Raw genomic sequence first — 23,113 nt, forward strand, 5'->3', positions numbered from 1 at the left:
GCTGGTTCACATTATATTACACTAGCGAGAAGTACCGACTTTTCCTTTTCTCTGCAAACATCCAGAACTAATTCAGTAACTAAATGCTAAGAATATATTTGCATTGTGCCAACTCAAAGATCAATAGATATGTATATAGATATAGATACAGATTTTTATATTTAAAGCCATTCTCGTTCTGCGTTGGAATAAACATCATTCATTATTTGCTTGTTCTTGTTACGATTGTTATTGTCATTCTCTCACTCGCAAGAGTTTTCGCATTCCTATTTGGTATCGATGCACATGAAGAGTGGCTATGAAAGAAGGGAATACTGAATGTTACGTCATGCAGAATACACTCATTTACTTCGGCTCCTCGTGATCTACGCTACAGGAGAAGTGAGATACATAAAGTTGACAGTGTGAGGACAGACCTGGTAGCACAACTGTGCAACTACACAGTGTTACCAGATAAAATGGTGCTGCGGAATCGAAAGTGTAGTACGGACTTTGCCACAGTAGCAGACAGCTGGTAATTTAGGACCATGACCGTGGATTACACTTTGGTCAGTGCTGGTTAGAGTGCTGCAACTGTAAATGGAAGGCGTTGTTTGATAGTCTTATGCTGATGCTGTCTGGATAAATTATGCCATTGGATACAAAGCGGTTTAGTTTTGAGACCTAACCCACGAGGGGGGAAGGCACAGTGGTCTGCTTCAGGAATTCCAAGCAATAAAACACAAAAAACAACCCAGGAAGGGAGACATGCATTTGGAATCTGTTCATCGTTACGGGGTCAAACAAGAGGGTAACATTACTGAAACAATGATCGGGCTTCTTAGTATATAATAGAGCATACAGATTTCAAGGAGGAAACGTATGAAGACGCAGACTTCCTCGTTATCAATATGTGCGGCATATCTTTCGTGTTAACGAAAGTAAATTCCCGCTTTACCTCTTCTTACGTGTCAAATGAAATGAATGCCATGAGGAATAGAATATTTGTTGACTGCGTCTCTTCTTGCTTCCATCCTTACCAACATATTTCTTCATTCTCGTGGTAATCATGACATTCTATGTGTATGCTGCAAAAGATTGCAAGTGGACAAATTCGACATCGAGGTGCAAAGCGTTATATTCAATTCGAATAAGCTTCCGGTGTATTTTTACTTCGTTTGTATTTTTAGATGATTATGAACGTTACGGAAAATTATCTCACATGCTTTATGTTGAATGAGAAACATTGAATGATCCGTTTTGCTTTCCCTACGTTGAAATGATATAATGTCGGCGTCAACAGCCTTCTTCCACGCCGGAAGCTGAAACTTGTATCATTCTGGATTAATGATAATTGAATGTCTCATATGTATACATAGCCCACAAGGCGACGTCAGAAACCATCAGGGGAGAACGCCGCATAAAAACCAAACGTGCGCGCGCGTCTCCACTCTGAAGAACCGTATCGGAGAATCACGGCAAGCATTTCGCTGAAGAGCTGCCTCGTCAGAGAGCCTAGAAATGGCAGCGTCGTAGCAAGTATTTGTCAACACTCTGATAGTGCATTTACTTCCGGGTGTAGGTCGGCGTTACCTCGCTAAATTCACTTGACATTCGTTTTCCACATCGAAGACTCGTACGATATAATCCACTGCAAGATGACACAATTAGAAAGTATATTTAATTTCTGGACTCCAAGAACGGCGTTCTTCACATAAGTAACACCTGTTTGTGTGTGCATTCGGGAGGACGACGGTGCAATCCCGCGCCCGGCCATCCTGATTTAGGTTTTCAATGATTTCCCTAAATCGCTTCAGGCAAATGCCGGGATGATTCCTTAGGAAGGGCACGGCCGATTTCCTTCCCCATCCTTCCCTAATCCGAGCTTGTGCTCCGTCTCTAATGACATCGTTGTCGACGGGACGTTAAAACAGTAATCTCCACCTCCTCTGTTCGTGTGTTTAAGGTTGCGTTTTGAGGCTCAGGCAACATCGCAGTGACTATATTCCGCCTCTGGCCGCCAGTGTGTCGTTAGCTCAGAGGTTCCCTTGTGCGTTGCAGTGCTTGTACTATAAGACATAGCAGTTCGAATCACGGTAGAAGCCGCTGACTACAACCTTTTATTTTCCATTTTAATTAATGGAGTTGCAAACTGCTAGTAAACATTTCTTATGCGAAATCTGAAGAATGCCTTTAAACATCAATCTTCGTCCAATTTCGACTTAGTAAATTAAGTTAATATCATGGATTTCTGCTTTGCAAATTCCAAGGTGCTTCACTGTAAAATAGACCCTGAAAAGATTCAAACCGACTGTCAACGATATAAATTTGAGCTTTGTTCGTCATATAGGTCTAACATGTCAGAAGGTTGTTTATGAAGTGCACATGTTCATTAATATAGTTCCCTTCTTCTAAATTTTTGCAATAGCATTTAACTGTAGACGTTTTCTAACACCGGCGTTAGCAATTCCTTTCCGTTGTCTGAAACCTTCAAAACGACAAATTTTTCTGGTTTAAATATGATGACCTTAACTATCACTTCCGATCAACAATAAATACTTCATGAACCCATACATGGAACTACAAATGTGCAGTGTTCCTGCACTGCTACAGAGCATGCATTGCAAGGTATTCACACAGTTTATCGCATAGACTTACCATAAGGAATGAAACAAGAACTGTAATACACTTTACACCACAGACGCTCACTCTGGCTTGACGAAAACATCCAAACATTGACCAAAAGTTGCACAAATAATTGAGTTTGAAAGGAAAAGAAACGAGGTATGAAGCATTTATAAATTCATCGAATGTAGTGAGGTGGTTTAATTTCGTCCCAGTCTATAAAATTAATTTCGGGCCATACTCAGCTCTTGCCGATTAATGTAATATAATACCCGCCTACTAATCAGGGCGTCTGTCTCCGTTGCTTTTGAGCGTGAATGGAAATTGTAGAAATTTTCTGTGGAGCAACATTTAATAATAAAGCGTTTTAAATCATCAAAAGCGATGAGCGGTAGCAGGCGCTTTGGATAAAGAACGGGGGAGTGCAGCGCCGCTGCTGTCGCCACGGCCGCTGCCAGTAGCCAGCAAATGGATCCCGGAGCTTTGCCGCATACGGCGTCCAGAGGAGGACAGTCTGCAGGAAATCTGCCGCAAAATCGTTACTGGATAAAATTTTGATATCGGTGTGTCACAAAGCGAAATAGATTGAATCTGCGCTACCATTACATTCACGTCTTCAGCATTCAGACAGAAGAGGCTATAAAAATATTTTATGCCAGCTGCTCTCGATCCACTGACATTATGAACAGAAACAACGCACGCTACCGCTAGACCACAGGCGTAATCCGCCTAGAGTTTCTCTATCATGGGACAAGTTTTCCTCCAGGAAGTGCCGCAGTCTACAGTGTTGCCAGATTGTGCAGATAACCGGACTTAGAGAATTAGCGAGTTGGCCAGTTTTTTTGTCCCATGTCGCGATCGGCGCGGACTTAGCCTCTGAAGCGGCCGGCCGCCGGTCAAGTTTTATGTCAAAGAGTGTACATCACGAGGGCAAAGATGGAAGTGCACAATGGAGGGAAGGGATGCTATCCGGAACACACTGCAGCGGACGTGGCTGGAAGCTCGATGTAAGTCCAATTCCATGAAAATATCAGGTGTGCCAGATTTTAGGGCAAGATGGATTTAAGATGCACCACGTAAGGTGGCCTTCCCCAAATGGTACGCACTAACGAAAAAATTTGGAAATAGAGTGGTCAAACCCCTCCGGGGACCATCACATTAAAGGCCGAAACAGTTGAGACTCCTTTTAGTTGCCTCTTACGACAGGCAGGAATACCGCGGGCCTATTCTTACCCCTGAACCCGCAGGGGGGTCGGAAAGTGGTCACTACCACACAGGTTGTCATGCACACTCCATTGGACAGACGGTAAGAGACTAGGGCTGCAGATCAAAAGGTCAATGGCAGAGTATCGCCACACTGAAGTGTGTGAAGGCACCATCATTTAAAATCGGAAGATTGAGCTGGCCCAATAAATGCTCGACGGTGGCGCCTCGACCTGTTGCCACTGACCCACCCCACAGAGGGTTATGGGCATTCAAGTTGCCCAGTAACAAGAAAGGTGGTGGCAATTGGGCTATAAGCACAGCCACGACATGTTGCGCGACGTCACCACGCGGTGTAAGGTAAAGACTGCAGACAGTAACAGCCTGTGGCGTCCACACCCGAACAACGACAGCGTCTAAAGCTGTATGTAGAGGGACAGACTCGCTGTGAAGAGAGTTAAGGACATAGATGCAGACGGCACCAGACACCCTTTCATAAGCTGCCCAATTCTTATAATAACCCCGATAGCCACAGCGGGCGGGGGTTCGCATTGTGGGAAACCAAGTTTCCTGAAGAGTAATGCAGAAGAAAGGGTGAAGGCTGATAAGTTGTCGGAGCTCAGCTAGATGGTGGAAGAAACCACTGCAGTTCCTCTGGAGGATGGTATTGTCCATGTCTGAGAAAGGCGTGACGGGACTGGGAAGGCAGATTACACCACTGGGTCACCTGCTGCCTCCGATTGAGCACCTGTGCTAGTGCTATCCATGGTGTCTGAGGGACCGGCGAGTTCGAGGTCCTCAGCGGACGCCAGAATCTCCACCTCGTCCTCAGATGCAGAGTGGGAGGGTTGCGGTAGGGTGGGTGCCACCGCAAGTTCCTTGGCCTTAGAGCTCTTCTTCTTAGATTTTTCACGCTGCTCCTTGGGTTTCACTGGCTGGGAGGGCTTCGCCGATTCAGTCTCCGGGACTGAGGAGGATCGCGAAGCCCTACGACCAGCTGATTGTGGGCACTTACGCCACCGTCGGTCGTCAGCCTTCCCGCTGGTGGAAACCTGGGAAGGGAGGGACCCCTTGTGAGTGTGAGAAGCCAAAGAAGTTGGACACTTCTTCGGCTTAGAAGCGGAGACGGACGTCCCTGATGGGTGGGATGGTGTTGCTCCTGAGGTAGGTGGCGCAGGAGCAACCCGGTAGGTAGAGCTCCCCACTGGCAAGGGGGCAGGAAGAGTTGTACTACTCATCAATCCGGCCGGCATTCGCGAAACTGATGGGGCTAGCACAGGTGTTGTAGCAGCAGCGTAGGAAGATGTCAGTCTCACAGGATGTAATCGGTCATATTTCCTTTTGGCCTCAGTATAGGTCAGTCGGTTCAGGGTCTTATATTCCATGATTTTGCGTTCTTTCTGGAAGATTCTGCAGTCTGGCGAGCAAGGTGAATGAGGCCCTCCACAGTTAACACAGATGGGAGGCGGGGCACATGGAGTATCGGGATGAGATGGGCGTCCGCAATCTCGACATGTGGGGCTGGAAGTACAGTGGGAAGACATATGGCCGAACTTCCAGCACTTAAAGCACCGCATCGGGGGAGGGATATAGGGCTTGACGTCACAACGGTAGACCATCACCTTGACCTTCTCCGGTAATGTATCACCCTCAAAGGCCAAGATGAAGGCACCGGTAGCAACTTGATTGTCCCTTGGACCCCGATGAACCCGCCGGACGAAATTAACACCTCTACGCTCAAAGTTGGCGCGCAGCTCGTCATCAGACTGCAGAAGAAGGTCCCTATGGAAAATAATACCCTGGGCCATATTTAAACTCTTATGTGGCGTGATGGTAATGTTAACATCCCCCAACTTGTCACAAGCAAGTAACCTGTGTGACTGGGCAGAGGATGCCATTTGTATCAGGACTGACCCAGAGCGCATTTTGGACAAGCCCTCCACCTCCCCAAACTTGTCCTCTAAATGCTCTACGAAGAAATGAGGCTTTGTGGAGAGAAAAGACTCCCCATCAGATCTCGTACACACTAGGAACCGGGGCGAATAACTGTCACTGCCATTCTGGGACTTACGCTCCTCCCACGGTGTGGCCAGAGAGGGAAACGTTTTCGGATCGTACTTCTGAGCATTAAATTGAGCCCGAGAACGCTTAGAGATTGCTGGCAGTTGGCCGCCAGTGAGAGATGATGTACCACACTTCATTGCGGGTCATCCGCCCCGATGCCACCTACTCCGACCAAGGGCCCTCCCCATGGGCGCCACCCAGCCTGAGCAAGGGCCACCTGGCAGGATGGCCATTGCCGGGAGTCCCGATACCCCAGGAGGATAGGCATCTACTCCTTGGCATACATGGGGAGTTAACGGCGCGGGCATCAGTAGAGCGATCCCTATATTGTCAGGGGGGCTACAACCAACAGGGTACATGGCGGCCCCACCACAGCGGACTGGCTACCGTGCTGGATGTTAGGTGACATGTAGTCCACAGTCGTCGTCTCCGCAAAGCTCAACACTACACAGTGCATAGTGAAAATTGAACCCAGGAACACATCCTCACCCAAGAGATGGAGAACGAGCGGGACGGCAATGCGACGACGAGAAATCTGGCTAGAGGTCTTAATGCACGATGGACAAAATGCACCATGTAAGGCGCCCATTGGCTCACTCTGCGGAAGGATTTGGAAAGATGGAGGTCAAACCCAACAGGGGACCATCACAGAAGGTCGAAACGTTTGAGACTCCTCCTTTTAGTCGCCTCTTACGACAGGCAGGAATACCGCGGGCCTATTCTTACCCCCGAACCCGCACGGGGGGCTTGCAGGCTGCTCAAGGAGACAGTACACAGAAGAAACAACTCCCCAGGGCATGAACGGACGTGCTCAGGAGCATGAGATATAGCCACCAGCTCTGCACTGAAAACACTGCAGCAATGGGGTAAGGAATGCTGCTCAATATGTCCTCCATGGACATACGCGAAGCCGACGGGACCATCAGCCATCGAGCCATCAGTGTAAATTACTTCACGGCCTCGGTACATGTCAAGAATCGAGAGGAAGTAACAGTGGAGAGCTGCAGGGTGAAAACCGAGTCCTTTGGGCCATGTGAAAGGTCCAGGCGAAGCTGCGGCCTAGGTGTACACCATGGAGGTGTACACGAATGGACCTCGAGTATAGGTGGTAAAGGCAAGAACTCCAGTTCAGATAGAAGGGATTGGACGCCAATTGCAATTGTAAGCCCTGACCTGGGCCGAATATGTGGGAGATGAACCACCGTGGGTTGAAAACGAAGACAGTAAGTCAGATGCGCAGGACAACTATGAATGTGTACAACACAACTGGCGAGCAGTTGCGCATTCCTGACCTGCAATGGAGGGACTCCAGCCTCCGCCAGGATGCTGGTTACCGGACTTGTCCTAAAAGCTCCCGTTGCTAGTTGAAAGTCACAATGGTGCACTGGGTCGAGTAAATGCAACTCTGAGGGCACTGCCGAACCATAAAGCTGACTCCCACAGTCAAGGCGGGATTAAATACTGTGGGCTCTGTAGAGCTGCAGCAGCGTAGAGTGATCTGCACCCCAATTGGTGTTGCTCAGGCAGCAGAGGGCATTGAGTTGCTGCCATCACTTCCGCTTACGCTGACGAAGGTGAGGAAGCCAAGTCAATCAGGCTTCAAAAACCCATTCTAAGAATCAACATGTCTCCACTAAAGTGAGTGAATCATCATCAAGGTAAAGTTATTCCAGATGAATGGTATGATGCCAACAGAAGTGCACAACACATGACTTTGTGGCTGAAAACTGGAAGCCATGGGGAAGAGCCCATGACTGGACCTTGTGGATCGCTCCCTGTAGGCGCCGCTCAGCAACACCAGTACTGGTGGAGCAGTAGGGAATGCAAAATTTATCTACATACAGAGAAGGTGAGAAGGGTGGCCCTACAGCTGCTGCTAGACCACTAATGGTCACTAAAAATAAAAATAGAGAGACACTCAAGACAGAGCCCCATGGGACCCCATTCTCCTGGATATAGGGGGGGGGGGGGGGCTATGGGAGGCACCAACTTCAACACGGAAAGCAGGAAGCAACAGGAAATTCTGGATAAAAGTCCGGAGCGGACCTCAGAGACACCACTCATGTAATGTGGCAAGGATATGATGTCGCCAGTTGGTGTCATATGCTTTTCGTAAATCAAAGAAAGATGGCAACAAGGTGATGGTGTCTATCGCATGGTAGACTCAAGGGACATAAGATTATCAGTGGTAGAGCGACTCAGACGGAAACCGCCGTGGCACAGAGCCAGTAAGCCACCCAACTGCCGACACACCATACGTTCCAGCAGCTTACAGAGAAGTTTGGTGAGGCTCATGGGCCGATAGCTATCTGCATCAAGCGGATTTTTAATGGGTTTTAGCACCGAAATGATGGTGCTCTCCCGTCATTGCGATGGAAAGGTGCCATCGCACCAGATCTGGTTGAAGATGATGAGGTGTCGCTTGTAGTCGGACAAGAGATGTATAATCATCTGACTGTGGATCCAATCCAGCCCAAAAGCTGTGTTGGGGCATTTTGCAAGGGAGCTGAGGAGCTCCCACTCTGTAATTGGGGCGTTATAGGGTTCCCTATGGCGTGTAATGAACGAAAGGACTTTTTACATATGCTGTTTGAGGGTGCAAAAGGCTGGGGAGGAGGGTAGTTCTCTGATGCAGAGGCTCGAGCATAGTGCTCAGCAAGTGCTCAACAACTGTGTTTGCCTCGGAAGAGAGCATGCCATTGATGTTAACGTCAGGGACACCTGCTGGGTTCTGGTACCCACAAAGACGTCTGATCTTTGCCTAAACTTGGGAAGGTGACTTACGGCACCCAGCGGTTGCGACATCTCTCTCCCAACACTCCTGCTTCCATCTTTTCATAAGCTGCCAATCACAGGCAAGGAGCCGTTTAAAGGCTATGAGGTGCCCCAGGGAAGGGCTTATGCCGCTGTAGAGCTCGCCGACACTCCTTAATTGCTGCAGTGACTTCCAGCATCTACCAAGGGACTGTCTTTCGCCAGCACACTCTAAAGAACAATGGATCGCGTTTTCCACCGCACAAACAATTGTTGTAGTTGCCTGCTCAACCACCACACTGACGTTACCATGTGGGGGAGATTCAACGGTGACAGCAGAGGTGGAAGCGTCCCAGTCTGCCTTGTTTAAAGCCCATCTGGGCAGGCGTCCATGGGCCTGACGCTGGGGCAGTGACAGAAAAAATGGGGAAGTGGTCACTACCACATAGGTAATCATGTGCTCTCCAGTGAATAGATGGAAGGAGGCCAGGACTGCAAACCAAGAAATCAATGGCCGAATATGTGCCTTGTGCCACACTGAAATGTGTTTGGGCATCTGTATTCAAGAGGCAGAGGTCAAGTTGTGACAGAAAATTTTCGACCTTCCAACCTCGGCCAATAGGCATGGTGCCACCCCACAAGAGGTTATGAGCATTAAAATCTCCCAAAAGTAGGAAAGCAGCCAATGCGTTTAGGGGTACAGCACCACCTGGAGGAAGATAAACAATGCAGGCAGTTATTTCCTGCATCTTTGTTATCCTGACAGCCACAGCTTCAAGAAGGGTTTGAAAGGGACAGGTTCACTACATACTGAGTTCAGGACATACACACAAACTCCACCTGATACACTATTATAGTCACTACGGTTCTTGTAATATCCCCTATAGATGAGGAGGGCAGGATTCCTGAAGGGCAATGCAGAAAGCAGGTATAAAGCTTAAGAGTTGCTGTAGCTCAGTCAGGTGATGGGAAAAACTGCTGCAGTTCCACTGGAGGATGATGATGTCATGAGGATGGGAAGGCATGAAGCGCACAAGGAGGCAGGTTTTGCCTCAGGGTCACCTGCTGCCACTGATTGTGTATTTGTAGCCATTTCTATGATGATGAGGCATCAGTGAGATCCAGGTTCTCAGGGGACACTAAGATCTCCACCACATCCTCAGTTGCAAAACTGATAGGAAGTGGTGGTGTTGGGGCCACCAGAGGGTCCTGTTTCTTAGCAGACTTTTTCTTAGTTTGCTTGCTCTCTCCCTTCTCTTTAGGGACTTGATGGGAAGATTTCTCTGGAGCAGCTTCAGGCACGGAGGAAGACCTTGAAGCTCTTCATCCAGCAGGTTTTGGCTCCTTGAGCCACTGACGAGTGTCCGCCTTGGCATTAGTGGAGACATTGGGAGACAGGGCCCCAAGGGACCCCTTCCACATGAGAGGAGCCGGAGGAGGCTGTTGCTTCTCCAACAGGGGGGAGGGGACCGATGTCCTCTGCGTTTGGGAGGAGGGGGGGGGGGCTTGCTCCCGAAGTAGGTGCTTTGGGAGCAACAGAGGAAGATTTGCCCCCTACCACTAAGGGGCAGATGTATTCTGGTGGCCACTGGCACTTAAGATGGTGATGGTGACGTAGCTGCAGCATATGTCGATGTCAACCGAAAGGGGTGTAATCTTTCAAATTTATGTTTAGCCTCTGTGTAAGTCAACTGATCCATAATCTTTTACCCCATGATTTTCCGCTCCTTTTGTTTGGAGTACTGGGCAATCTAGCGAGCAGGGGGAGTGGTTCTCTCCATAGCTGATACAAGTGTGAGGAGGCGACATGGAGTATCTGGGTGCAGTGAATGTCCACAGTCTCGACATGTGGTGCTGGAAGTGCAGTGGGAACATGTGCCCGAACTTCCAGCGCTTAAGGCACCGCATAGGGGGAGGGAAGTATGGTTTAACATCACAGTGGTAACCACCACCTTGACCTTTCCAGGCAGTGAATCACCCACAAAGGCCAAGATGAAGGCACCGGTAGCAACCCTGTTGTCTATGGGTCCCCTGTAAACGCGCTGGATGAAATGAACACCCCGCCATTATAAATTGGCGCGGAGCCCGTCATCAGACTTCAATAGGAGATTGCAATGAATAATGATCCCCTGGACCATGTTGAGGATTTTATGGGGAGTGACGGAAACAGGAATATCACCCAACTTGTCACAGGTGAGGAACGCTTGGGATTGGACTGGGGATGCTGTCTGAATCAAGACTGTGCTGTTTCGAATCTTGGACAGTGCTGTCACTTCTCCAAACTTATCCTCAAGTTGTTCAACAACAAAAATTTGAGGCTTCGTAGGTAGAAAGAAGTCCCCATCAGTTTGGCTACAGACTAAAAACCGAGGCGAATATGCCTCTCTCTCATTCTATAGGTTCCTCCCATGGTGTAGCGAGGGAGGGAAACGATTTAGGGTCATGCCTGTCTGCATTGTATTCGAACTTGCCCTTCTTAGAGACTGCTGGTGCCATACGGTCACCAGCAAGAGATGACTTAGTCTGCTTCACTGCGGGTCATCTGACCTGATGCCACCCACTCCAATCAAGGGTTCTCCCCACAGGCGTCACCCAGCCACAGCAAAGGCCAACTGGCATGATGGCCACTGCCAGGAGTCCTGATGCCCCGTGAAGACGGGAGTCTATTCCTTGGCATACATGGGGATTTTACACCTCAGGCATCAGCAGTGCAATCCCTGTGTTGTCAGGGGGCTACCACCAAATGGGTACACAACAGCCCCACCACAATGGACTGGCTACCGTGCTGGATATTAGGTGCAGAGAAATATTGTCATGGGGGCGAAAGAGGACGGGAGACAACGGAAGAAGATGACATACCCCGGAAAGTGTCCTCACCCAAATAGTTGAATCGCAGAAGGAGATGCAAAGCCATGACAAGAGCACTATGGATAACTCGTGCACCACATAAGGCGTCCTTCCCCATATGGCCCACACTGCTGTAGCATTTTGAAAGTGGCAGTCAAACCATAGAACGGGACCTGAACTCGTAGGGCCGAAAAATGTTAGACTTCTTTTAGTTGCCTCTTACGACAGGCAGGGATACCTTGGGCCTATTCTAACTGCCAGACCCACAGGGGGCAGAGTAGGAAGAAAAAGTAGATATGCTGATATGCTGACCTGTAGCATAGTCTGAGGTCTAGGTTTGGCTGGAATATGAGAACACAGGTGAGGGTCAGTGGAGCTAACGAATGTGAACTGAAGAAAACTAGATGTGCCAACAGACTGGTCTGTAGAGAAACTTGAGGTCTGGGTTAGGTTGGAATGTGATAATTTGGTTGTGAGGTGGTGAAGTCAATGAACCTCAACACAAAAATACAATTGCCATAATAGATTGATGTGTAGCGTAGCTCAACATTTACATTCATCATTGCAATAACCTACTTTTGTCTTACTTCAAATTCTGTCAAAAATTCTGGTGATGATGATATATTCTAATCTAACAGAAGAAAATATCAGCTACCTTTATTCACGAACCACAGGAATTTACAAACAAGCATTCTGACTGGGTACTGATGATCGACTCTTGACTTATTGTGTCCATTTCCTATCATTCATCATGCCAACAACTGCATGCAACCGAATAGCTGAAGTGCAACGTAAGTGCACTTTAACAATTTTTGAACCATTTACTTTTCATCTCTTGAAACCTTGAAAATGACAGACTGTACATTACAATAAGTGGGGAACAATATTAAATCAGGTAGGAAGCTGTTCAATGTCATTTCCCAAAAGCAGCACAGTGAAGACCGCAAATAAATAAAGTTTTATAACACACAGAACTCCAAACATTCTAATCACATACAACATACTTTCACCTAATTAACTATATCACTGCTGTAGCTTAATGCTGGAGCCATAAAAGATAAATTCTCTCAGTGCTATTTCATCATAAATATTAATAACAACCTTCATTATTTTTCTCTTTTTATTCCCTTGTATATGCAGTCTTGACTTGTTCCATGAATCTGAGAGTTGGCTATCTGTTTTGCTGTTCCTTACACTGGAGTAGTAGTTTTAATGTACAGATTTTTACTTAACCTGCTGTGACCGAGTGTGCAGAAAAGAGCAAAAGTTTACCGGCGCACAGCCTGTTGTCAAACGCAGAAATTTCTTTGTGGCTGTGTTAATGACTGTACACACAGGGAACAGAGTCATCATCTGCCCCTTGAGAGTGCTATTTTCTGCCATTGATATCTTTCACTCTGAACATGCAGATATTAGAATAATGAATCTGAGTAAACACTGTAAACCCACTGAAGTCCAATAGGCATAAAATGTCTGCAACCATTGAAAAAGATGGCAGCTTAATGACAACTAACACTTGATGCAGTATAGGACGCGAAATAAAATATACCAAGCACTGGCAACCACTACAACGTGTACTGTAGACAATTATTTTGTGAAGTAGGCCTGTATCACGAGCAACAGTGTCCTAGGTGATCACAACATTAGCATACAACGTACTCTAGTGAGCAAACATTCATCACTAACCGAGGTTGCGCAGTGGTTAGCACACTGGACTCGCTTTCAGGAGGATGACAGTCCAAACCCACGTCCAGCCATCCTGATTTAGGTTTTCTGTGATTTTCCTAAATCACTTCAGGCAAATACCGAGACAGATCCTTTGAAAGGTCAACATCCTTCCCTAAACTGATGGGACCGATGACCTTGCTGTTTGGTCCCCTTCCCCCAGTCAACCAACCAACCAACACACATTCACCTTGTTTCAAACAATAGGTTGAAGCAGTTACTGACATGTCATTTGTGTGTTAGAGAAATAACTTCCATCAGTATATTAAGATATATGGCAATGGGAGCTATCCTGGAGGAAAACAATAGTACCCAAGGTGTGGACTTGCAGATGAGGTTGGGAAAATGGCTCTGAGCACTATGGGACTCAACTGCTGTGGTCATTAGTCCCCTAGAACTTAGAACTACTTAAACCTAACTAACCTAAGGACATCACACACATCCATGCCCGAGGCAGGATTCGAACCTGCGACCGTAGCAGTCGCACGGTTCTGGACTGCACGCCTAGAACCGCGAGACCACCGCGGCCGGCGATGAGGTTGGGACTCCTACAGCAGATCACTATATGTTGGTAATGGAGGAGACCTCACTGGCCGTGGGGGACACCTCACTGGAGACAGGGGACACCTCAGTGGCAGAGGGGGACACCTCAACAGCGGATGGGGCCAACTCAACGGGGGCAGTGGTCATCTCATCAGTAGTCGGGGCAACTCCATCGGTGGTGGGGGACCCTTTTTCAGCAGTGGAGAACCTTGTTCTGGCAGTTGGAGCACAGACAGACAGCAGCAGCAGCAGCAGCAGCAGTGGGAGACTCTTTGCTGGTAACTGCTGATTGAGCCTCACCTGTTTCTGCTGCAGAGAGCACTACAATGCAGCCAAAAGGAAGTCATTCAAGGTGCAGAAAACCCATTGTGCTCAATGCTGCCTCAAAACAGCATTCACTGTGACACAGAAAAGTGTGAGTACCAAAGTGTAAGTACCGCTGTCACCAGTCTTTATTCTAATGGTTTTTATATTTTGAGTTATAATATCCAGAGTCTGACAAGTAAATATTTTGAACTTGAAGCTGCTGTTAAGGATTCCAATATTGACTGTATGTGTATCATGGAGCACTGGGTCATGGATCCAGAATTGGGTTCTGTCAATATCAATGATTTCAAGTTGGCTGGCTGGCTGATTTGGGGGGAGGAGACCAAACTGTGAGGTCATCGGTCTCAGCGGATTAGGGGAGGATGGGGAAGGAAGTCGGCCGTGCCCTTTCAAAGGAACCATCTCGGCATTTGCCTGAAGTGATTTAGGGAAATCACGGAAAACCTAAATCGGAATGGCCGGACGCAGGATTGAACCGTCGTCCTCCCGAATGTGAGTCCACAAGTGGGCTAGTCAGCTTTATAGGAAGGATGCTAGAAGTGGAGGGGTTTGTATTTTCCTTAAATTTAATGTGGAAAATAAAAACATTTCGAAGCTGTTGCTGTTCAACTGCATAACTGGATAACATAAAAATTATGGCAGTTTATCGACCACCTAGTGGGAACATACTCAATAAATTAAGTCTCTCGACTGGACACTGTATTTACTGAAAAAACCCACAATAATTTACTGTCGGGACTTCAATATAAGATCTCTTGAATTAATCTGCATCTAGAAAGCTAATTTTCAGCTTCATCATGTTTTCTCTGATAAATAGCTCCACACAAACAACAAACAGAACGAAAGTCTCATCAACAACATACTTTCTAATACTGACACTGCAGAGAGAGAAATTACTAATACTGACTTAGGGATATCAGCTCACAATGCCCTCATCCTTACAATTCCTGCTACACCTGTGAAACAAAGTAATATACTTATTTTCATAAAAGAAATTTCTCCGCAGAAAACTGTGCTTCGAATCAACCACACAATTACTCTATATCACATGTTAAAAAGCAATGGTGATAGATTAAAAGTAGCTACACATGAAATTAAAACACACGTAAGATGACAAGGGATGGAAAAGAAAGGCACAGACGAATGTCACTGGCTGACTACTTACAAAAAACATGGTTGAGCCAGTCAACCTTTTAACACAGTAAAACCATCTCCCTGAAATCTTGGGAAAAATGTTGGACAATCCACAAAACAAACTCAAATCACATTCACTTGAATGTTACTTAAAAGAGAGGGCAAATCCATTGGCAAATCCACCAGTGCCTGCTGGTCGGAAAATAAAACACAATCCAATAAAATTTGGCATACAGTCCTCTCGCTGGAGCATGAAGCCACGTGTCATGGGGCTGTGGCCTACGTAAATAATATTTAGGAGGACCTTGTCCCATCGACACGACTGGAAGAAGGCACGCCACAGCCATGTTGTGTCACTTCCAACCACTCTCCTCCAACTGATGCAAGACTCTGGAGCTCAACAACATGGCTATATCACACAGGGGGATGGCACACTGAAATAGCAGAGGATCACAACATGCCTCCTTGGCTGGCAGAGCCGTCCTTTCATCCTCCTTAATACCCATGTGCCCAGGTACCCAGCAGAAACACACCTTCCCCAGTTGTACTTGGAGGAGGGCAGCCTGAATATTTTGGACTACTGTATCTATTGGGTACAAACATTGTAGAGAGTGAAGGGCACTCAGAGAATCAGAACAGACAAGAAACTTAGCACTGGAAGAATGTCTCATCTGCTCCAGTGCTCGCAAGATCACTTAGAATTCTGTATCAAAGACAGTAAGGTCTCGAGGCAGTCGGACCTTGAGAACACAATCTGAGAAAACAACAGAGCAACCAAATTGGGCTCCCTATATAGACCCATCTGTAAAGACAGCTTCATAGTTGTGCTGATATACGTCAGTAAATATCACTTGAAAAACACAAGCAGGAGTGCAGTCTCTCCTGTACTGCACCAAATCTAAAATTACTCACGGCCTCTGGAGTAAGCAGAGCAACAGATGGTTAAAACGCCACATTTGGGGTCATACTTGCTCCACACTGAGTGACTCCAGTACACACTGCAAGTGGATCCCAAATGCTTTTGTGGCTCATGGACAGTTGGAGAAAAGGCGTTCCAGAGGCAGATTAGCAACACTGAGGTAGGCATGTGAAGTCGGAGCTTTGAGGAACTTACATGCCTGATGTACCATGAGGAGCTCCTCTTGGTCGCAAAGATGAATGCTGGGATGGTTCCTTTGATTACGCCTCGTCCGATTTCCCATCCTATCCTCATCTTACCCTACGTATTTTGTAAATGTCTTGTATGTATATGTTATTTCTGTTTGTTTCTGAAACATGAGGTACTATTGTACAAAATGGTCTATGGACAAAGAAATACATAAAGTGAAGAATTGGATTCCACTTGCAATCAACTCCATCTAACTCTGTCATCTTTTAACCCACGCTAGTCCTCAGGCATCAATACAGCTCAATATGTCATCACATTCATGATTTCATATACCTATTTGTTGGCTTCACCAACTCACAAGCAGTCATCTCCCAACTTAACTTAGACCTCGAGTTACAATACAGATCAGTCTGTCACTGTAATCTAAATGGCAAAAACTAATATAGATGCAAAAGGAACATGGTCACTGTTTTGTGTGCACATGTGTAACTTCACATGCCACATCATCAGTGCACTACAGGACAAAGCCAACATCTGGTATCAATATATCCATTTAAACAGTTTGGATATACTGCGTGTATGTTGCACCACATTTCTTAAAACAATGCCACCTTCCAAGATGATAAATTGTTTTATAAATCTAACAGTCAACTTGTACATTAGTTGTCATGTTGTTGATGGCCACACAATTATGCACATTACACTATTTTTGTGTATATATTTAGGATTTTGCAACTACAATGCTGATCACTGACTTCTGTTAGTAACTGTAACATATTGATAATTTTATGAGGCTCCACATCTTTATAGATTATGGACCTACTAACACATACATCTAAATCCTGACACTGAAGCAGAACTGCCATGTACAGGGAAAAATTTGCTGGTGATGAGGTTACTGGGTCAATGGAAGCGTCCGATTCCACTGGCATGCTTTAACCGTCTGCTGACACAAGCGTATTGTGGCGTGTAATGTCATTTTGGTGCAAAAATTTTGAGTAGGTTGTGTTTGTAGATGTCATGTTATTGTGTTTGATCATGGCACCTGGTGATGTATGTGTTTGTGCTGAGTGTAACATGTTGTATTGGGGTCATTTGAGCTTTGGTGTTGACTGTGTAATGTTGCTTGGAGTGTTATCAATTGGGGACATATCATGGATTGAAAGTGTTTTCAGCGAGTTATTAATTCTTTTTTTCATTATGTGTTTGGCAGTTTTGTTAGGTGTTACTGGTTTGGTGTTTGTGGTGCAATAAGAAGTTTAATTCATTGTGTGGCTTTTGTTGTTGATAGGTTGGATAAGACAGTGCTTCACTGCAGGCTGAGATGGGGGAGGACATGTTGTGGGTGATTAAATTCCTTCAGTTTCTTGGGCTTATCGCACAGGTTGTGAGATGCAGCATTTGCAGTAAGAATATGAGGCTGTCAAGAGTTCTGGCATCTTAGACCATGACACGTGTATGTGGCGGTGTCAGATAATGTCTGGCACTTCATTACACACAGTACCTGGTTTGAGAAATCTAGGTTGACCGTGAGAGATTGTTTAGTTGATATATTATTTCTGTTATAGGTCCTCAATTAGTTTTTGTGTGCATGAGACTGGAGTGAGTTAACGGTGTTTTTGTAGGGAAGTTTGTTCTGAGTACGTTAAATATAGGCATAAGTTGGGTGGGCTGTGGGTGGTGGTTGAGGAGAGAAGAGAAGATTGGGAAGAGGAAGTGTGGGAGGGGTAGTTCTTGGGTTGGTTTGTGGGTGTGGGGGACATGCTGATTAATTTTTCAGGGTTTTTGAGGGGTGCAGTAAGAGGGAATTGGTGGGGTTGTGGTTGAGCTGTATAGGTCAAGGGAAATGTCCGATTCCAATTTTCATAGTGGTGGGTGGTGCTTTATTGGTAGCGACAGTTGTGGTTGATCTGTATAGGCCAAGCACATCATTTGTTACGTTCTGGGACCTTGTGATGTTTTTTTACTGTTGTATACATAGCTTGACCACACCCTAAACCCCCCAATTTCCTGATGTTGTCCTGTTACTTTAATTTTATTTTTCGAGTGAGTCGCTCTTGTGTTATTTATATGTATTTTTGCATTTGTTGTCGCATGTGTGTAGTGACATCATAGGCGCCATATTGGGGACACCGAAAGTAGTGGTTTCCATCATGTTGACGACATAATGGGTCGAAGTAGACAGGTGGAATCGGATGCTTCTGTAATGCTACGTTACTGATGCGTCTGGATAATGCGTGATTCACACATATCTCAGTTCTACATTCAGCATCTATGATAACTAAGCAACAGTAGTGATGCATGGGTCATCATTACACAGGGTGGAGAAAAATTCGCGCTCTCAAACTCTGTAGCGCATTTCCTCACATACCAGGAATACAAAAATGTCTTTTACAAAATTTTGTCCTGCGCATATTTCCAGCAGCAAATTGACATTAAAGATTGGCAATCTGGCAACACTGTAATCACATGTAGAGTAACTGCCTTTCTCAGCACAGAATAGTGCTGCACAGTTGGTACAATAGATAGCATTTTGGGTTAGCATGCTGATGGTTAAGGGTTCAATTCTGGGTCAAGACTTTTTTTTATTTCTTTTGCCAATTTCATTCTGCTATAAAATACTCTAGTATACACCCTTTCTTACACCACTCATATCCGACATTACCACAGTGAAATGTTTTGTAAGGGTGAATATGACAACTAGTAGTCAGACAAGTCAGAAACAGACAATTGAAACAAATGACCTGTCATAGGACAGAATAGCTACAAAACAAATATCAATTTTGAGATGCTAAAGATGATTGCACGGTTAAACAACTCAGCATCTACTATTCAGTTATACTACATGCAGCACGTCCACTCAGATGTAACACATTAGCAGCCAATGACAATAATAATTTCCATACTAATGACTACATGAAATTTACAGAATAATACGTTGTCCTCATAGTCAATGCTCAAACTGACCCTCCTGCACATTCATACATTATGTGACCAGCTGCATCGTACAGCTCTGGACTCTTCACAACATAGCTGCAACCACAGATACAAGAGCAACATAAACACACACTATCAATTATTACACATGTTTCAGTGGATACAATACACATGCTCCTTCAAGTGTTCCCACAGGAAGAAATCCAGGGGAGTTAGGTGAGGTGAACAGGGAGCCTGTACAACCGGACCTCCCAATACAAGCCATTTTCCTAGAAATGTCCTGTCTAAATACTGTTGTACATAAATTCCAAAGTATGGAAGTGCACCATCGTGTTGGAACCATAACCTCTGCCAAACATGAAGTGGAACATCTTGCAGTGTGTCAGGCAAATATTTTGAAAGGAATGTATGATACGTTCATGCAGTCAACATCCAAGTAATAAGTAGCGGTCAAGATTCCTGTCTCCCAATATTCCGGCCCAGAGTGAACTCGGGGGTGATGTGCAGGTCAATATCACACCAATGGTGGGCTTTGTGCATATTGAAGACACCCTCATGTGAAAGCTACTTCATCCGACCATAAAGTCTTTATAAAGTCGTCGTTGGCTTTCTGTGATTGTTGTTGCCATTCGCATAATTGCATCTGCAGACAGCTGTCTGCAGGATACAGGTGTAATGTTAAAGAAAGATGATACACGTGCAGCCCATGATCGTGCAGCATGTCAATGAAAATGCACTGCAAGACATGTAGCTGCCTTGCTATGCTATGTGTACTTTGCTAGGGTTCCTGGCGCATGACCTCCATAATGGGTTCCTCAGTAGGTGAAGTATATCTAGTCCATGGACGACCTGTGTCACATGATGTTGGAAGGAAAGAACCTGTGATAATGGAAGGAGAGAACTTGCCTCCTGAAAGCAAAGCTCAAGACAACAAATCACATGTTTATCTCAATCACATCAGCATATTCACAAGTGGCAAAACCAGCCCAGTTCTCAGATGCAGCAAGCACCAGAAGCGCATTCACATATTCACTGTTTGTGTATGCCATATAAATGCCACACTGTTTTACAATAATAAAAGAAGGAAATAGGATATGCATACAAATGAGCCTGGGAGTCCGCCAAGAGTGCTACTCTGCTAGCAACTAGTCCATGTCTAGCAACTAGTCACAGTGGGCTGTTCCACCTAATGCGCATCAACTCTCTTACAGCTTTTGTTCTGCACAATTCATCCCAACATTGCTAAGTTCTGTGAAATGTTCTTTTTTGAATTACACTGTTTTCCTGACAGTAATGGATGTGATGTTTCATTTTCATCAAATATGATAATAACGCACTGCATGGATATAATTGCTAAATTGTCCGCATTTATCAGACTCAATGTTCAAGGGCATAATTAGTGGCTCCATGGTAACTGAGTTTGGAAATTATTTGCAATGCCCATTGCTAGCCCTGCTGGTGACTTAGGGTCCTAGCTAAATGCAATGGACCTGAACATGGCAAGACTAATAGTTGGTACTAATTGATGAGAGAATTTGGGGATGGAACACAGAAAAAGAGGTTTGAAATCTAGTAGATGCAGCGATGCAAAATAATTCACACCCACGACGTTTAAAAGGTTTGTTTAAAAGCTGACCAACGGAAACGATTGTACTTCCATTTCTGTATTCGTAACAACAAGTAAGTGCAAATGTTTTGTACAAAACCCACTGTAATCGCTGTATGACGATTAAGACACTAGACATTGTGCCACGCAGACTACAGTTTGCAAATAAAAAGAAATACGCGACTCGACCCGGAATCAAATCCTCGACCTTCTGAATACTAACGCAAAACGCTATTCACTGCACCAACTACACAGCACTACTCCCACATGCTCTCAGAGGTAGTTACCGTATATTTGACTAGTGTTGCCAGGCCAATCTTTGACGTCCATTTACTGCCAAAAATATGCGCGGGGCGAAATTTTGTGAGAGACATTTTTGTATTGCTAGGATGAAAGAAATCATGAGAGGAAACTCGCTGCGAAGGCCGAGTGTGAGAATTTTCCTTCACACTTTATAGCCTGTTCTTTTTAGAGTTTACTTTCTACTGAAACCGTCTAGTCAGCTTAAATTACTAACGAGATCAATCTTCTACTTTCAACAGAATTGAAATCTAAAGAACAGCCACATCATTTACTGACACCTGGGTTTCATGCAATAGTACCGTTAGCTTCTAAAAGGCACCGAAACTATATCACAAACAGAGGATACCGATTATCGTAATGTAAGTCCTTACCCCATATTCTGGTTTGAAGAAGCCTTCCTTTTCCCACCAACTGTACCACGCTGCTTCAACAAAACGTGGACTATAAGCATCAGGCATTGGACATAGCGTGTCTTTCTTCTCACCATCGCGTGTAGCTGCTGTGTAGACTGCTGATTCTTTAATCTCCTTCTTCTTTTCTTTTTTCTAGCAAATATCAGGACGAACTTGAGAAAACAAAACAACTACTGACCATACCACAGAAATTAAAACCTAACGCAAGACAGCAGGTAAGCACACAAAACGATGGCTATACGAAAAAATATTCACTTACTTCCGGCTTTTCTTTAGGTTGGCTTGTTACGTCCTTCTGTTTATCTTTCTTCTGTTTAAATTTTTCTAATTTAGCAAGTTTCTTTGCTTCCTTTTCCAGCTGTTTCGCTGTCTTCGGTGGTTGATTTTCTTTAGCATCTTCAGGAAGAGATCCATTCACTGAAGGACTCGTGACAATTTCTGACTGAGACATATTTACAATTTATTTCACTCCTGGCAGATAAATACGACACAATACACAAACACACGTGTCCAACTCTCACTCAAATTTCGTCAACATTACAAACCCAGCATGAAAACCAAAGATGTTAAGGCCGGTAATCTCCATAGTATCTATATCTATGGTCGAAGGTAATCTCTGCGCAGACAGATCGTTGCGTGTGGATAGAAGATTTGCACCAACCTAATGTGTGTGCAAACCTGGAAGTTGGAGTTGGTGGTTTGAGGGAAACCTCTCAAATCTGTGGGTTCAAACCACATCTGCGCAGACAAGTTGGAGCGTGTGGACAGGAGATAGCCGCAAATCTGGTGCGCAACAGCTGTTTGCTCAGTCTAGTGTTTGTATATGTGCGCACAGGGCATTAAAATGGCTGATACCCGTCAGTGCTCTCGAGAGTTTGTAAATGAATTCATTGAAATATATAGAAACCACCCATGTTTGTGGAAGATGAAAAGTAAAGAACATAGTGACCGAGACAAAAAGACAACAGCATACAATCCTCTAATTGAAAAATTGCGGGCAGTTGACACCTCGGCAAACAGAGAAACAGTAGTAAAAATAAATAATTCGTTGCGAACTGTTTGCCGAAAAGAGTTATCCAAAGTTCAGAAATCTAGAAGATCTGGTGTAGGAGTAGATCAGGTATACCAGCCAACGTTATGATATTTTGATCTGCTTGGATTTCTTAGTGATCAAGAAACGCCAAGACCAAGCAAGAGTACAATTGAAGATGAAACTGGAGTGTCAATGTACGAGGAAATGGAACACGAGGTAATGTAAAACAATATATTTCACATATGTTTATCAAAAGTTTATTCAAAAGAATATATTTGTGTTCAAACATAATAGAAAATTAACTGCTGTTATAAAAAGAAACATGAATATACTTGTCCATGTTTTAAGTTCGCCCTGCAACTCTCGAAGTAAATTTACGTGAAAAAACTGCTTTCGCTTTAGCAGCCACTGTCTACACCATTTTCACCACTTTCTCTGTTTCCTGCGGTTGGTCTGAATGTTTCTTGCGACACAAATTGCGAACACAGACCACAACAGAACTTCCTGCATAT

The 23,113-nt window shown here is 45.2% G+C and overlaps 1 protein-coding gene across 1 annotated transcript in view; it reads right to left on the reverse strand.

Annotated features, from left to right (window-relative positions):
- The window catches only part of LOC126259206 (valine--tRNA ligase), a 235,842-nt gene extending 213,730 nt beyond the window's left edge, over positions 1–22,112 (reverse strand). The window contains exons 1-2 of the mRNA XM_049955797.1: positions 21,828–22,112; positions 21,527–21,700 (exon numbers count right to left, since the gene is read on the reverse strand). Coding sequence (XP_049811754.1) covers positions 21,527–21,700; positions 21,828–22,019 — 366 coding nt within the window. The 5' untranslated portion in view covers positions 22,020–22,112. The remainder of the gene's footprint in view (positions 1–21,526; positions 21,701–21,827) is intronic.
- Positions 22,113–23,113: the final 1,001 nt, after the last annotated feature.

Source organism: Schistocerca nitens, chromosome 5, assembly GCF_023898315.1.
Source record: "Schistocerca nitens isolate TAMUIC-IGC-003100 chromosome 5, iqSchNite1.1, whole genome shotgun sequence".
NCBI lineage: Eukaryota > Metazoa > Arthropoda > Insecta > Orthoptera > Acrididae > Schistocerca > Schistocerca nitens.